The sequence below is a fragment of the Podarcis liolepis genome (genome assembly GCF_965112155.1).
Source record: "Podarcis liolepis genome assembly, chromosome: 12".
Classification (NCBI taxonomy): domain Eukaryota; kingdom Metazoa; phylum Chordata; class Lepidosauria; order Squamata; family Lacertidae; genus Podarcis; species Podarcis liolepis.
In genome coordinates, this window is record NC_139563.1 from 54,836,792 (window position 1) to 54,851,678 (window position 14,887).

General features: G+C 44.6%; 1 protein-coding gene across 4 annotated transcripts in view; it reads right to left on the reverse strand.

The window, feature by feature from the left end:
- Window positions 1-14,887, reverse strand: part of LOC310690143 (uncharacterized protein) — a 64,027-nt gene that overhangs the window by 22,733 nt on the left and 26,407 nt on the right. Inside the window, exons 1-5 of one of the 4 annotated variants that reach the window (XM_083468769.1) lie at window positions 12,573-12,719; window positions 10,739-10,882; window positions 9,216-9,321; window positions 7,115-7,297; window positions 2,320-2,373 (exon numbers count right to left, since the gene is read on the reverse strand). In XM_083468769.1, the coding sequence (XP_083324895.1) occupies window positions 2,320-2,373; window positions 7,115-7,297; window positions 9,216-9,321; window positions 10,739-10,878 (483 nt within the window). In that variant the 5' untranslated portion in view covers window positions 10,879-10,882; window positions 12,573-12,719. Of the gene's footprint in view, window positions 1-2,319; window positions 2,377-7,114; window positions 7,298-9,215; window positions 9,322-10,738; window positions 10,883-12,572; window positions 12,720-14,887 lie in introns of those variants that run through there. The other 3 variants (XM_083468767.1, XM_083468770.1, XM_083468768.1) reach the window with 3 other exon arrangements.

The window sequence follows — 14,887 nt, forward strand, 5'->3', positions numbered from 1 at the left end:
GGGGTATAAATATTATTATTATTATTATTATTATTATTATTATTATTATTATTATTAATCTATCTATCTATCTATCATCTATCTATCTATCTATCTATCATCTATCTATCATCTATCTATCTATCTGTCAATAAATATAAAGCAAGAAAACAACAAGACCTGAATGAAAACAACAGCCAAAAAACGCTTTACCCTGCCGCCCTACGCATGTTTAACATGGAGTAACCCCGCTGAACATAGTTCAATTGCAAAAACTCACAGCCTGTCCAAAGCCTGGTAGAATAGAATGGTCTTTAATTGAAACACCAACAAAGCAGGTTCCTGGGAGTTGGGGTTTTGCAATGGAGAAAGCTGTGTCCTTGGCAGCCACCCATCTGAGGGTGAGGGTACCCATAGCACAGTTTCTGCAGGCCAGGGAAGAGGAATCTGTGGCCCTCTCCAGATTCTGTTGGACTCCTTTTTTTATTTAATTTTTTTAATTTTATTAGCTTAATATAATTATTACAAAATCAAAATCAATTAACAAAGTGTTACAATTACATGCATATATCCAAAACTCTCCATAATGCTGTTAATAAAAAAGAAAAATATAGAAGAGAAAAGAAGAAGAATGAAAAAAAAGACAGGAAAACGAAAAGAAAAAGAAAGAAAAATTAGAAAAAGAAAAATAGAAGAAAGTAGGAAGAATTTCTTCCAAATTTATTCTACATGTATTTCAATAAACAAATAATAATAAAATTTCATTGAATGATTTCCACCGCTTACACTGCACTTCCTATAGATATTTTAAACATAATTGTATCTGTTATTCCATAATTCCTCCCCCCCCCCAAGAATCTTATATGTTGGAGCTGGTTGAAAGAGTGAATCTTACTTAAAAATAGAGAGGTTTTGGAATTGGAAGGTTGGGATAAAATTTATGGATGGCATGGCTATTTATGGGGAAATACAAGTACATAGAAGAATTATGAATCATTTGGTGAGAAAAGCCTTGTTTGGAGTATGGGAGAGAACAAAGGAGGCAAATTATAGAAAAAACTCTGTGGTGGACCTCCCCAGTAGAGGCAACCTCCACACTTAAAAACAGGTTCTGTTGGACTCCTAGACAGCCTTGGCAATGGTCAGGGATGCTGGGAGCTGTGGGAGAACAACATCTAGAAGCCCACGTGGAATGAATCAGCCTCCTGTAACCAACATGCTTAAGTCTAATTAATGCATGAAGGGGGTTAAGACCATAGAGTAAGCTGTCCTGCTAGACTTAGCTAGGTCACTCCTCCTCACCTTGGGAGGAAGGGTTACTAAACTCCTTGTCCTCTCACTTCCAGCATGTGAACCCTACCAGCAAGAAGGTCTAAGCTGAACACTCCAAGCTTAGACTGCATGGCTTAAGGGAACCATCTTTGTGTTTCTGTACAAATAATTCACAAACCTTTACCATATTAAAACCTAAGTTATACCACCTGCCTTTTCTTGCCGCTGTATGGAAAAGCACATGATTCAGACCTTGGAAGGGTTTGTAAGTAAACCATTTTTAATTAGCCAAATGTGTGGTCTAAGGGAAGTGGGGAATTTTAGAAACAGCTTAGAAGGGGGATATTTTAAAGGTCTAACTGGGTCTATTTCCACACTTTGCTTTGCTGCATATCTCATTATTTAAAATCGCTGCCGGGGTCCTCTCACCAAAGAGTTCTTGCCCCAGACCTGGATCCAGATGTCCAGAGAATTATTCTTCTATTTTTCTTTTAACCAAACCAAAACCCAATAGTCCAGAGGTTCTCCATTCCTGGACAGACTGTGGAGAAGTAGGCAGTCCCAGATCCTCCAGCTAAAAACCAGCACACAGAACTGCCTTCAAAAATAAACTAGGGGTCTAGGAGTCAATGAAACTTTTTAAGCACCAGCAAAATGTGGCCAATCCTATAGGATCCTGCTGTTGAGCTGGTTGCCATATCCTTGAACCACTCACACATTGAAGAGATCCGCTATAAAAACATCTGTGCCAGTTTATGTGTGCTGTACTGGCTTCCCCGTTCACGTCAATGACAAGAGAGTAGGAGTTGAACGCACATAAGTCTCCAGGTCATAGTGACTATGTTTATATTCTGGTTTTATCTAAACAGATTTCAAAATCCTGTTACAGGATCATATTGTGGTGAGATACTGCTAGCAAAGCAGGGATTTTAACACTTTTGAATCTATTTAGAGAAAAATAAATTCATTTTGCCATCAGCTTAACTGCAAATTAAACCTGATTTCTTATTCTCTGGGGGAGCGGGGTGAATATTCCATTATAGCTACTGCATATATATTTTCCAGTACCTTGAAAAGATCTCCCTTTTTTTCTTCCATCTTCTTTTCCCAACATTGCAGTGTCTTCTTCCAAAAGAACATTTATCATTGACGGAGGAGAGAGAGAGAGAACAGATTTTATAAGTCTTACGTCCTTTTGGGGAAGCTATATTCCATACTTAACGATTGCAGCATCCACAAAAAGTGCCTTCACAAGCAGAGCTTTCCTGTTAGCCACAAATGCAACACTTTTCAATGGAGTCAGCTAAAAGTCATCATGTCTTGAATAATCAAGTGATTATGTACAAACAACGTACAAGATCTCCCTACACCTGTTATTTGTGTGTTTTCCCCATTGATCTGCCCAGAGGCCAAATTTTACAACAGCAGCAAAATACAACTAAAAATGATACCAAAACAAAGATAAAATACTAGTCTTCAACACAATATAACAACTAAGCAACACAAGCGACATTTAAAATGGATGTGTGACACCCCACCCTACTCGCTGAAGGTACTGTGGAATGGGAAAATCCTACTTGCTTCCTACAGGTGGTTAAAGAGCTAAATGCATTTATAGACATCCAGAGGGGGTAAAAACCTCATGTCTGCTTAAAACAGGGAAGTACTGGTAGCGCCTTTACTATGGCAGGAGCTTTTGTGCTTTAGATCATAGTCCAGATGAAGTGGACCCACGAAAGCTGATGTCATAATAAATTTGTTCGTCTTTAAGGGGCCACAGCAATTCGCAGAAAAACCAAATTGCCATTTGCTCCGATAGAGTGCTAAAGAATGGTTTTCCAGCAGATTTCAAAGCGATAAAAAACTACCTGACATTCAGAAGACATCTTAAGGCAGGGAAATTTTTAACGTGTGATATTTTAGTGTATTTTTGGTTTCTATGGAAGCCGCCCAGAGTGGCTGGGGAGGCCCAGCCAGATGGGCGGGGTATTAATAATAATAATAATAATAATAATAATTATTATTATTATTATTATTATTATTTTCCCCAGAGGGAAACAGAGGGACGAGATGAAGTGTGGAGAAGTCCACTGTCGGCTATCCCTCTGGAAGTTATTCCTGGGATGCGTTCTTGCAATATTTGGGAAAACGAGGGACTTTTCTGCAGCTCAAGCTGCCTAGTGACTGGTGGTTGGGAGAAGGGTTGGTTGTTGGCCTTTTCCATTGTGCAAGGCTTGGCTTGCTGACTTGGATGCTTCTGGCACAGAGCTGATGGGGTAGGTCCAGCCTGTAGACAGTTCTGGTTAGTGCCCCTTGGGACTGGTAGGGGGAAAGGCAGAAAGACCAACAGTAGAGAGAGCCAATGACTGGCAGAGCCAACCCATGACTGCTTGTAATTAAGAAGGCAGGCAGGTGGCAGTGCCCCATGCGCTCTAATGGACCATCTTCCACTGATTGCACATGCCCAGAAGCAGTCCTGAAATCTCCACCCCTCCTGGCCTGGATGAGGCCTTCTCCTCCTTCCCCACAGCTGACAACATGAAGCCTGACCCTGTAAACTGATCTGATTTTTAAAACAGATTGGTTTCAGACACGCAGTGGATGCCCTCAAAATTAATAGTGTTTTCAGACCATCAGTTCTAAAGCTTCCACGCATCTCTAGGTTGAACCATGAGGTCAGCAAACAGCCTGGCAGCCACATGAACTTGGAGGGTGGACTATAAGTGAGATGGTTTATAAATACTGAATGCTGACAAATGTGGCAAGAGGAGAAGCAGAGCGGCAATGCCTTGCGGTGAGCGAGAAAAGACCGTTGCATTAGCACATTTTTGTAATGGAAATGATCAAAGTGGTTCGGCGGGAGGGAGGACGGATTGAAGTAACATCTAATTATTCATGATGGCACCAGTGGCCACAAAATCACTGTTTACTGCCACCCAGGATAGGATATTAATAGGGGGGATGTTTGTTTCTGCATGTCAAGAAAACGGATAACGCTCTTCCATTTTGTCAAGAGTAAATGCTGTTGCAAAATTATAGGCCCCCTTTCCCCAAGACAGGGAAACACAAGCCAAGCCGACTGATATAACACACTGCTTCCATCACAAGCTAATATATACTGCTAGTCAGCCAGAGAACTAGGAATACAAATTTGATGTAGCACTGTCTTCATTCCCTTGCACTGCGGATGCTTCACAGCAAGGGTGTTATATTGAATCCTGTCTTCTGTAGGCTGTGTACAGTCCTCCTACCTTAACAGCACATTTGAAGCACATTCCCCCCCCCCTCAGAGAATTCTGGGAAGTATTGTTAGAGAGAGAGAGAGAGAGAGTTGTTGAGCAATTGTAACTCTGTGAGGGTTAAACGACAGTGCCCAGAATTCTTTGAGAGAAATAATGTGTTTTGAACATGCTTTAAAGGGGCAGTATGTGCACGCCTAGTTTAAACCTGCTCAGTATATTTTGATAATGATCATATTGTTGCAGGCGTGATCTTTGCATAGCTGTCAATTTTCAGATTTGAAAATAAGGGATCAGCAGCCTCGAAAATAAGGGATCAGCAGCCCCACCTGTCCCGGGGACAGTCTATGGGATAGCTAACAATCCGGGATAGCAGCAGGAAGTAGTGGGAAACGGCGCTGGAATAAGGGAATTTCCCGCAAAAAAGGGGAAGGCTATGGCTCTTTGGTTGTGCAATATCTTTTGTTTGGGCTTTTGCGTAACTTGACAGCCGAAGGTTGTAGCTTAATAACATTTGACCCTAGCCCCCACCTGGGCCTCTGGACAGAAGCAACGCCTCATGGATCCTTTTAACAGGATACACTTAACCAGGGCTTTTTTTCCAGCCAGAACTCATCAGAACTCAGTCCCAGTGCCTCTCAAGGGGGCACCATTGCCATTAAAAGAGAACAAGTTCCAGCACCTCTTTTTGTGAGGTTCCAGCACCTCTTTTTCTAGATAAATGGCACTGCCCTTAACCGAAGAGGGGCAGGCAGTTGCTACAACCTTCCCTTCAACCAAGACTAAGGCGTAAAGGTAAAGGTAAAGGGACCCCTGACCATTAGGTCCAGTCGTGACCGACTCTGGGGTTGCGCACTCATCTCGCTCTATAGGCCGAGGGAACCTGCATTTGTCCGCAGACAGCTTCCGGGTCATGTGGCCAGCATGACTAAGCCGCTTCTGGTGAACCAGAGCAGCGCACGGAAACGCCATTTACCTTCCCGCCAGAGCGGTACCTATTTATCTACTTGCACTTTGACATGCTTTCAAACTGCTAGGTTGGCAGGAGCAGGAATCAGTGGCGTAGCGTGGGGGGTGCAGGGGGGCCGGCCGCACCGGGCGCAACATCTGGGGGGGCGCATTTGCAGTGCTAAAATCAGTGCTAAAATCCACGGGTTAGGGGGTGGAAATTACTTGCCTTGCCCCGGGTGCTGACAACCCACGCTACGCCACTGGCAGGAACTGAGTAACGGGAACTCACCCCGGCATGTGGATTCAAACTGCCGACCTTCTGATCGGCAAGTCCTAGGCTCTATGGTCTAACCCACAGCGCCACCTGCATCCCAGACTAAGGCTTACTCAATGCCTAACCTCACAAAGTTGTGGTGATTGCTATGAAATGGACAAAAAATAAAGTATGAAAGCAAAACATATGAAAAAGGGAGGGAGGATGGGAGCTCCAACAAGGAGGCTGGGGAGGAGGGCTGGGCAGGCCCCAATTATTCCCACTCAGAGAGGAGGCAAGCTATACCTATTGGCTGGTTGGGCCTGCCCCCGGGGAATTCCCCCACCTAAGCATTTGGCCAATGCACAGGCAGGCTGCAATCCTAACCTGCCGGCTGCCAGATCACAGACGTGGCCATGGCCAGGTTACAGCACTGCCTGAGCATTAAAGATAAGCAGACCTACGTCACACCCTACCTGCCTGAAGTGAGACCTGAGATTTGTGTTTGGGCTGAAGAGGTAAAAGAAGCCTGACTGTAAAAGTAGCTTTGGGGGGTTGAAGTGAGACATACAGGTGTTTGGATGAGCCTGGTGCTGCTCTCAAGACTAGTATTGCCAACCTGCCCACTTGCCGCCATCCTCAAATTGTCTATCTGCACATAAATGGATATTGCAAAAATGCCATAAGATTCCAGCGCGCGCTCTCTCTCTCTCTCCTCATGAGGAAATTGCCCTATAATTTCCCACCGCTTTGGGAAGTGGAGGCTCTGTAACAATATTTCCTTTTGGTCCCTTAGGTGATTTTATTTCATTGACTACATTGGAAATGTAAAATTGCATCCCAAACTGTGTAATGGAGCGTTGACTCGCTGAGGTGCTAAATGACAGTGGCACCTCTATGACTATGGAATTGCTGTGCTCAGAGTTTGAAGAGTATAGGCTCACAATGCACCATTAAAGAAAATTAGATATGGGTGCTACTGGGTTCTTTCAACAATATGACTATGCATAAAAGTCAGTACTGTCAACAAAGGACTCTTGAGATTGCCAGGCAAATAATATCTGTATACTAGCTTGGATCACATTTTGTTGCTCTTTATAGATTTGATTTTTGGAAAGAAAATGTTGGTCTGAACAGCAAACTTGGTGCAGAATCCTGCCAGCAGTTATAGCCTAATTGAGTTCAAAGGGAATTATACATGGGTTTAGCATTGCAGCCTTTGCTTCTCTCCCCCCGCTCAATTAATAAAACATTACTATTCATTTATATAGTATTTGAACAGGGCAGAGGGCTTTACAATGGACTCCTTTGCACATAACACTACCAAGCCAAGGTTTAGCAAGAACAAGAAAGTGTGCAAGTGTTGTGCAGGAGAACTTCCCCAAAGCTGGCGCCCTGCATCTGGTGAAAACTGGTATACCTTTGCATTCCTTGTAAGTTCGTGCTCCAAGGGTTGCCAGGCTTCCACATTGCTTAGAAGATGGTGACGCCTGACAGAATCAGAGATGAGAGAAGAATCACAGCTGGCCATTCCATGGTGAGCCATACTTGTCCTTAGGTGTTCTTGATGCCTGGCCAGCTGACAGTCACACAATCTAGACCACTTAAAGCAAAAATAATTATACATCTATATTTTTAAACAACATACTGAAAATATACTGAAGCAGAATGTGTACATTTCTGTCAAAGAAACAGTTCTTCTTTCTCTGTTCGCTATATGTTCAGGGTCACACCAGGCAAATGCTACCACTTTCCTGGAAGGAAACATGGCTGGCCAACAGGGGCACTTGATGCCGGACTGAGACTGGATCAATTAAATGTCCCAAACATCTTCTGCTTTGGGTAGCTTAGCGCCACAGTTTACCATGAAGATGACAGAGTTGGCAGCTATGAATGGCAAATTTTGTGGAGGAGGGAGAGGGAGATGAGGTGGCAAAGGGCAAGAGGGAGACATTTGTCCCCAGTCTGGTTCTGGCTATGCCCAGTGTTAACTCTGACTCCCAGATTACTCTTCCCATTAGCCATCAGCCCATTGTAAAAAAAAGATTCCCCACCCTTCTTTAAAGGAGCTCAGAGTGACTCAGATGACACCAGCTCCCTCGTGATCGTTAGGCTTCTTCTCAGCTTCACAGATGGAACTGCATCAAGCACCTTCAGATCATTCTCGGACCCCATATCTGCCCCATTCATTCCCACTATTCCAGTATGGCAGGAAGCAGAAGAATGGACTGGACATATTTTGTGCCCGGTAGCAACCTTGCTCCAACCTCCTGGATTGCAGGGTTGTTGTAGCAAATATACAACAATGTGGAGAAGATTTGGCCCACGGACATGTGCATGGCTGACTCTGCTGCTTTACACCTGTGCAGAAATACCTCGATGTATATATTATTCGTTTTAGATTGTTTGCTAAGTGTTGTGCAGGTGGTTGAGAAAATATTACTGTTCTGGTGGCTTTATAAAATGTACACCAGTACAACGGCCCCTTCCACACATGGTGTATATAGCACACCCTCCAAATGCCCCGATTTTCCAGGGACAGTCCCGGAATTATGAAAGCCACCCCAGTTTCTCATATGATCCCAGAATATCCCTATTTCCCCCTCTAGTGCCACCACCAAGCTTGGAAAGGTAGATGAGCTGGCACTTGTCCTGAATGGTGGTGGCAGCTGTGAGGGAGCTTCTCCTCGTCTCTCCATGGCTGCTGCTGCCAGCCTCCTCCTTTGGACAGCTTGTAGCAGCTGCTGGAGGGCAGGTGAGGAGGAAGAGAAGGTGCCATTGCCAAGCCCCAGCCTCATGTAACACGCCAGCTCTGAGGGGCAGGCAGAGGGCAGGGCTGCCCTGGGTGGGAAGAAAAGGGGAGCGCAATGGAAAACAGGGAGTCTTGATTTGGGGGAAATAAAAGCTTTGTGCATCCAAGTCTAATCTTGCCCCTTTCCAAAATTTATCTATTGGTGTGTGTTTTTATTTTGTAAAAATAGAATAGAATAGAATAGAATAGAATAGAATAGAATAGAATAGGGTAGGGTAGGGTAGGGTAGGGTAGGGTAGGGTAGGGTAGGGTAGGGTAGGATAGGGATTAAGGAGTTTCTCAGGACAGCGGAGGGTGTCTATGCTTTGTTCCATTAGTGTAGTGCTGGTGGAAATGCTCTGTGAGTGGGGGTCAAAAATGGGGGAGGGGTCAAGGAGGGTCAGTTGCAGGGAGTGAGAAACATCCCTCTTCTCATCTGAGGAATGTTGGAGGGTAAGCTATAGCCTCACACATTTTGGGTGCTGAACACCTGTAGGGATCTCCTTGAGTAAGCTCTCATCTAAATTGCACGAGACGCTGACTCAAGTAGGGCATCATTCCCACAGCTGCCATTCAGCCGCCAACATGGCGGGACAGCAGGAACATTACAGGGCAGGACACTTCACTTTCCCCCTCAGGTGAGGGGAATCATGTAGGGGGGCGGGAATGACTGAACAGGGGACAACGGCATTCTGCCTGGTCTTCAAACAATCAGATTTCTCTCTCCAACCTCTTCCTGCTGATGCTTTATAGCCTTTGGCTTCTTGATCTTGATTCCGTCTTCCACCTCTATCTCCTCCCAGGTTCTTTTTATGTAACGCTGTGGATACTGCAGGCTGCAAGACATAATAACAGGCTGGAACATGGCAGGCTGGGGAAAATGAGCGCTGAAAGGGTTTTTTAAAAGCGCCCCGGGATTTAAAACGAATGTGGGGAGACTTCTTCTCACTCTTTCTGCGGTCATTTGCAACTGTCATTGTACTCATCAGAAATATTGGTAATTAGATATCTCTGTGAACCGCAAAAGCATTTAGAGAATATCGTGGTGGTGCACAAAAAACAAAATAAAAGCAGCTAGAACAAATCAAATACGGTTCTCATGGCAATGTCAGCAATTACCCTTCCAAATATTTGTAATACAAATATTCTTAATAATAATTTACTTTAAATATGGATTTGTATAGTGAGATCACTGGTGTTTTTTCTTTATCACTTAAAGTTTCTGAGAGGTGGAATTTGCACTGGGCATGTGACCCTGCCAAAAGGGGGTTCAATCCTCTGCCTTTGCTATTTCCCACCAGAAGTGGGAAGCGCCTTTGCTACTTCAATTCCCACCAGAATTACTACCTGCATTGCCATCTTCAGAGCTAATAGTAGCTTCAGGGGTTATTTTATTTCAAGACAACACAGCACAGGCGGTAAGGGTCAGTCCCATCCCATAATACCATGGCACCAAGCTAAATTACCTTCACTAAGCAATAACGCTTAATCAAGGGAAAAGATACTGGCAGATCCAATAACAGATTTCCTATGTCACACATGTTGTTTGGCCGTGAGCTCCCGTTGTCTAGATATTTGTCATTTTACTAGCTATTTGCAGCCCAAGGATCCCGTCACAGAAGAACTTCCTATGCTCTAAACGGAGAAAATACTAAATATGGGTCGCTTCTGCTTCCTCCATTAATTGTATGGCCGGAGTCTTGAAGGTGGGGGTTTTCAGAGAGCAGCACCTGGCCTGACTCAGAGGCTTCAAGGTGGAGGTGGAAAGGGAGGAGAGGAGGCGCCAGCTTTCGCCAATCCCAGAGAAGGCAACAGGGTTGGACCTAGAAGGCTTCATAATGCATCTCCTATAAAGGTAAAGGTAAAGGAACCCCTGACCATTAGGTCCAGTCGTGACCGACTCTGGGGTTGCGGCGCTCATCTCACTTTATTGGCCGAGGGAGCCGGCGTACAGCTTCCGGGTCATGTGGCCAGCACAACTAAGCCACTTCTGGCGAACCAGAGCAGCGCACGGAAACACTGTTTACCTTTCCGCCGGAGTGGTACCTATTAATCTACTTGCACTTTGACGTGCTTTTGAACTGCTAGGTTGGCAGGAGCAGGGAGCTCACCCCATCGTGGGGATTCGAACCACCGACCTTCTGATCGGCAAGTCCTAGGCTCTGTGGTTTAACCCACAGCGCCACCCGCGTCCCGCATCTCCTATAGAGGGAGCCAAACAGATGAAAAAATAGCACCGGAAATATCTCTTACCTCCTCATCTCTTGCCTAAAATGCTTGTTTTCTTTCAAGAGCTGCTGGTTCTCCCCCACGAGCTTGATAATCATGTTGCTAAGGAATCTCTTCTCACTTTTGAGCCTTTCTGTGGCCAGAAGCAGATCTGCAAACATCATCTTTCTATACAACATCAGGACCAGAACAAGATCAACCCCAACAGATGTGATTTTTTGTTTCAAAATACATCACCATGTGTTACTATAATTTACAATCAAAATTTACACAGCAGAAATGGTATAGGTTTCCTGTGTATATCTAATCCATTTTTATTAATCCAGTTTGATAGGCTACTATCATTTCTTTTTGGACAGACGGGGGTGGGGGGGTGTTTCTTAAGCCAAGACTCAATGTTCAGCAACTCTTGATGGAATCTGAACCAAGTTCAGCACTGCTTCTAATGGTCAACCCTGCCTCTGCTTACAAGAGACTCTTCATAATTCTAGAGCCCACCCCTGACTTTAATAGTGTTAAGGAATAACGTAGTGACATGGGTGTAGCCAGGATTTTTGTTGGAGGGGGCAGAACCTCAGTTTTCTACGAATTTTTATTTTATTTTATTGATTGAGGGGAGCAGCTGCCCCCCCCCGGCTATGTCCATCAACACTGATCTACACAATGGGACCACTGATCTACATTAAACTGCTCATGTTTAGACCCAGTGGCGTAGCGTGGGGGGTGCAGGGGGGGGCGGCCGCACCGGGCGCAACATCTGGGGGTTAGGGTTAGGGGGCGCAAATCCACAGGTTAGGGGGCGCAAATTACTTGCCTTGCCCCGGGTGCTGACAACCCACGCTACGCCACTGTTTAGACCACTATACTGTTAAGTGGTTTGTTTTTTAAAAAATGATTTTGACAAAGTAATAATAATAAAGAAACAAGAATAAAAACGTGCACCCCACCCCCGAGACCATTCCATTGTAACTATCCAACCTCCCAAAATTTCCACACCTCTTGAGATGGTTTGACCCTTTTCTGTTTTAACAGTACAAATTCTACAAACACCTTCCATAGCTCCTCAAAATCATTTTTTCTGCATATAACCCGTCTCACCTTAATAGCACATGTTAATTTATCATTAATAGCTATTATTAAACACCGTTAAGTGTTTGACAAAGCGACAGTTGACAAATAAATGCTTTGGAATCCCCTACTTATTAATATCAGGCAGGACGGGAGTCCTCAGTTTACTGTTTTAGATGCCTGCTAACAGGGCCGGCCCACCCATGAGGCAAGATGGGGCGTTGCCTCGGGCGTCAGGATCCACAGGGGCAGCAGATCTGGCCTCCAAGGAATGCCTCGCCTGCTGCTTCTTGGAAGCTCGATCTGCCTTCTCCTCAGCAGACCCCTTCCATGCTGCCGGCCTCTTCGCCCTGGCAGGGAGGTGCCATTTTGTGCTTCGCCTCAGATGCCAAAATGTCTCGGGCCCGCCCTGCCTGCTAAACACTTGTTTCAGCAAACTGCAAACCACACACCAACAGCATATCCATCTTAACAACATGACCGTTGTTGTTAACAAGGAAAGTGAAAAGATTAATCAGGGACAGCTCAGTCGGTAGAGCATGAGTGTCTTAATCTCAGGGTTGTGGGTTCAAGTTCAAAATATTCCAGCATTGTAGGGGGTTGGGCTAGATGACCCTCACGGTCCCTTCCAACTATACCATTCTATGAAATGATGTATAAATAAGAGAATATGGGTGTTTCAAAGGATAGGATGATTTGCATTCAAAACTGCCTTTACTTTTTGGCAAAAGCTGACTACTATAAAGAGCTGCTTTATCTCATCTAGGTATATTCTAAAAGGTACACTAACCCAGAATAATTTCCAGAAGCAAAATATACTCTGGGATGTGGAAGAAGAACAAGGCCCTCACTTAGCTCCCAGCTCCCAGGTGTAGAGTCAAACTGTTATCAGCCCCAACAAGCTGCCCTCTAACCAGCCCTGGCAGTTGCCTTGTTTGTGAGGTGGCGTGAGATCACAACTGTGTAAATAATATTAGCAAACATCAAGTGAGATTTCATCCCTCCCCCCAGCATTTCAACACTGAGCATTTAAACCACTAGGACCTGTGATTTCCATGACTTCGGTGGAATAGCACAAGGTTCCTAACCTTCCTTTCAGATGGGACCACAAACCTTCTCCTTGCCCTTGACCTGGCAGAAGTCGACAGCCTTCCCCAAACCTCATGGACCTTTTATTTTGAAAGATTTGTCTTTGATACATTTGGGGAGCCCCTTTTATCTCCTTGGGGAGGTTATTTTGTTAAACTAAAGAGCCCTGGATGTTTGTGCAGTGCCACAATGTACTCATCTTTGTGAATTAAGATACCTAGAACCATTTATTTTTAAAAATCTGATACTAGCTACCTACTAGCTACCTTTGGGACGCGAGTGGCACTGTGGTCTAAACCACTGAGCCTAGGGCTTGCCGATCGGAAGGTCAGCGGTTCGAATGCCTGCGACAGGGTGAGATCCCGTTGCTCTGTCCCAGCTCCTGCCAACCTAGCAGTTCAAAAACACATCAAAGTAGATAAATAGGTACCACTCCGGTGGGAAGGTAAACAGCATTTCCATGTGCTGCTCTGGTTTCGCCAGAAACAGCTTAGTCATGCTGGCCACATGACCCAGAAAAACTGTCTGCGGACAAACGCCGGCTCCCTCGGCCAGTAAAGCGAGATGAGCGCCGCAACCCCAGAGTCGTTCGCAACTGGACTTAACTGTCAAGGGTCCCATTACCTTTACTAGCTACCTTTATGGTGGTTTGTGTGTGCAGGAGGGACTTTGGTTATGTACATAATAACCCACACAAAAATGCAGTTTCTCTCAACCTGGAATCATTTGTGCTCATCCTCAAGACGCTGCTTTCAATCTAGATTGATTCTAGATCCTGCCACCCACAAGGGTAGGGGTGGCTAATTGATACACATTTGAAAAGCCTCCTTGATTAGATTATCCACATTTTTTTCTTCCCTGCACATTCCCCAGGCGAATGAAGAAGGAAGTGGTGGTTGCGATTTTGATATACGCTTACCCACAATGCCCTTGGCCAAGGGTGGATATGCCCCATTGCCGGGACCACCTACAACTGTTTTAATCTGTTTTCAAATGGGTAATGCAGAATCAATCTTCAATGAGCATTTATTTTTGGAGAGAAACTGGTCCCCCCCTTCAAGAAGTGCTTTTCAGGGCAACAAAATCTGCAAAAGATTAGATTGTGCGTGGGCTATGTGGGGGGGAAACCCCAATACTCTGTCTCCACTGATTCTTGAATAAAATGCTGGGTGTATGCAGCCTTTGTTTAATACTTTATTTATTTGCAATTCATGTGAACCGAAGACAGGAGGCTCTCTATCATTGTGGGTTGGGTTGATGTTGTCTGTTACAGTATTTTGCTTTCTTATGACTTATACAAACACACACACACACACACACACACACACACACACACGACAGATGCTCATGGACTTAAGGTCACTGATACCTTCATTCTTTATCACTTTCTCCTTTAACTCAGGTACCCTACAATGATAAGGGCTGCAATGGCAACTTACAGAATGGCACACAGTCGAGAACTTTGTGGCTTCAACTGTTCTTCTTCCCCATTCTCTCTTAGCCCTACCTGGGGTGGAGGAGTGTTTGTGGTATAATCTGCCTCTAGAATATTGTTCACAAGGCCCACTACCCCTGATGTTTTGAGTACATTTTAACTAAAAACTCTTCTATTCCATTGTGTAGTTCAGGGTCATTATTTGAATTCTTTTAAACGTTCTTTTCTGTGTGCTAGGCTCAGAAACCATGACAACCGCTTACCAGGCTCCGAGCAGTATTAAAAATACCCCTTTTCTGTCAGGCATTGATTATCTCTTTTATCACAACTGAAAAATTTGAGGACATTGGTTATTTGCTCAGGGCTAAATCCTGCTAGGCCCATAATTTCATACTGAACAGCTGGCCTTCATATTATGACCTGAGGGGAGGTGGAAAGAGAGAAAGCAAATGGGAATAGTGTGGAATAGTCTGCATTTTCACCTTCCTTCTGATTAACTGACCTCAGCCCACATCCACCCACTAGGCCAGGCACTTGTGGGACAAGACGAACCAGAAAAGTAAAACAAAAACAAAAGCCAC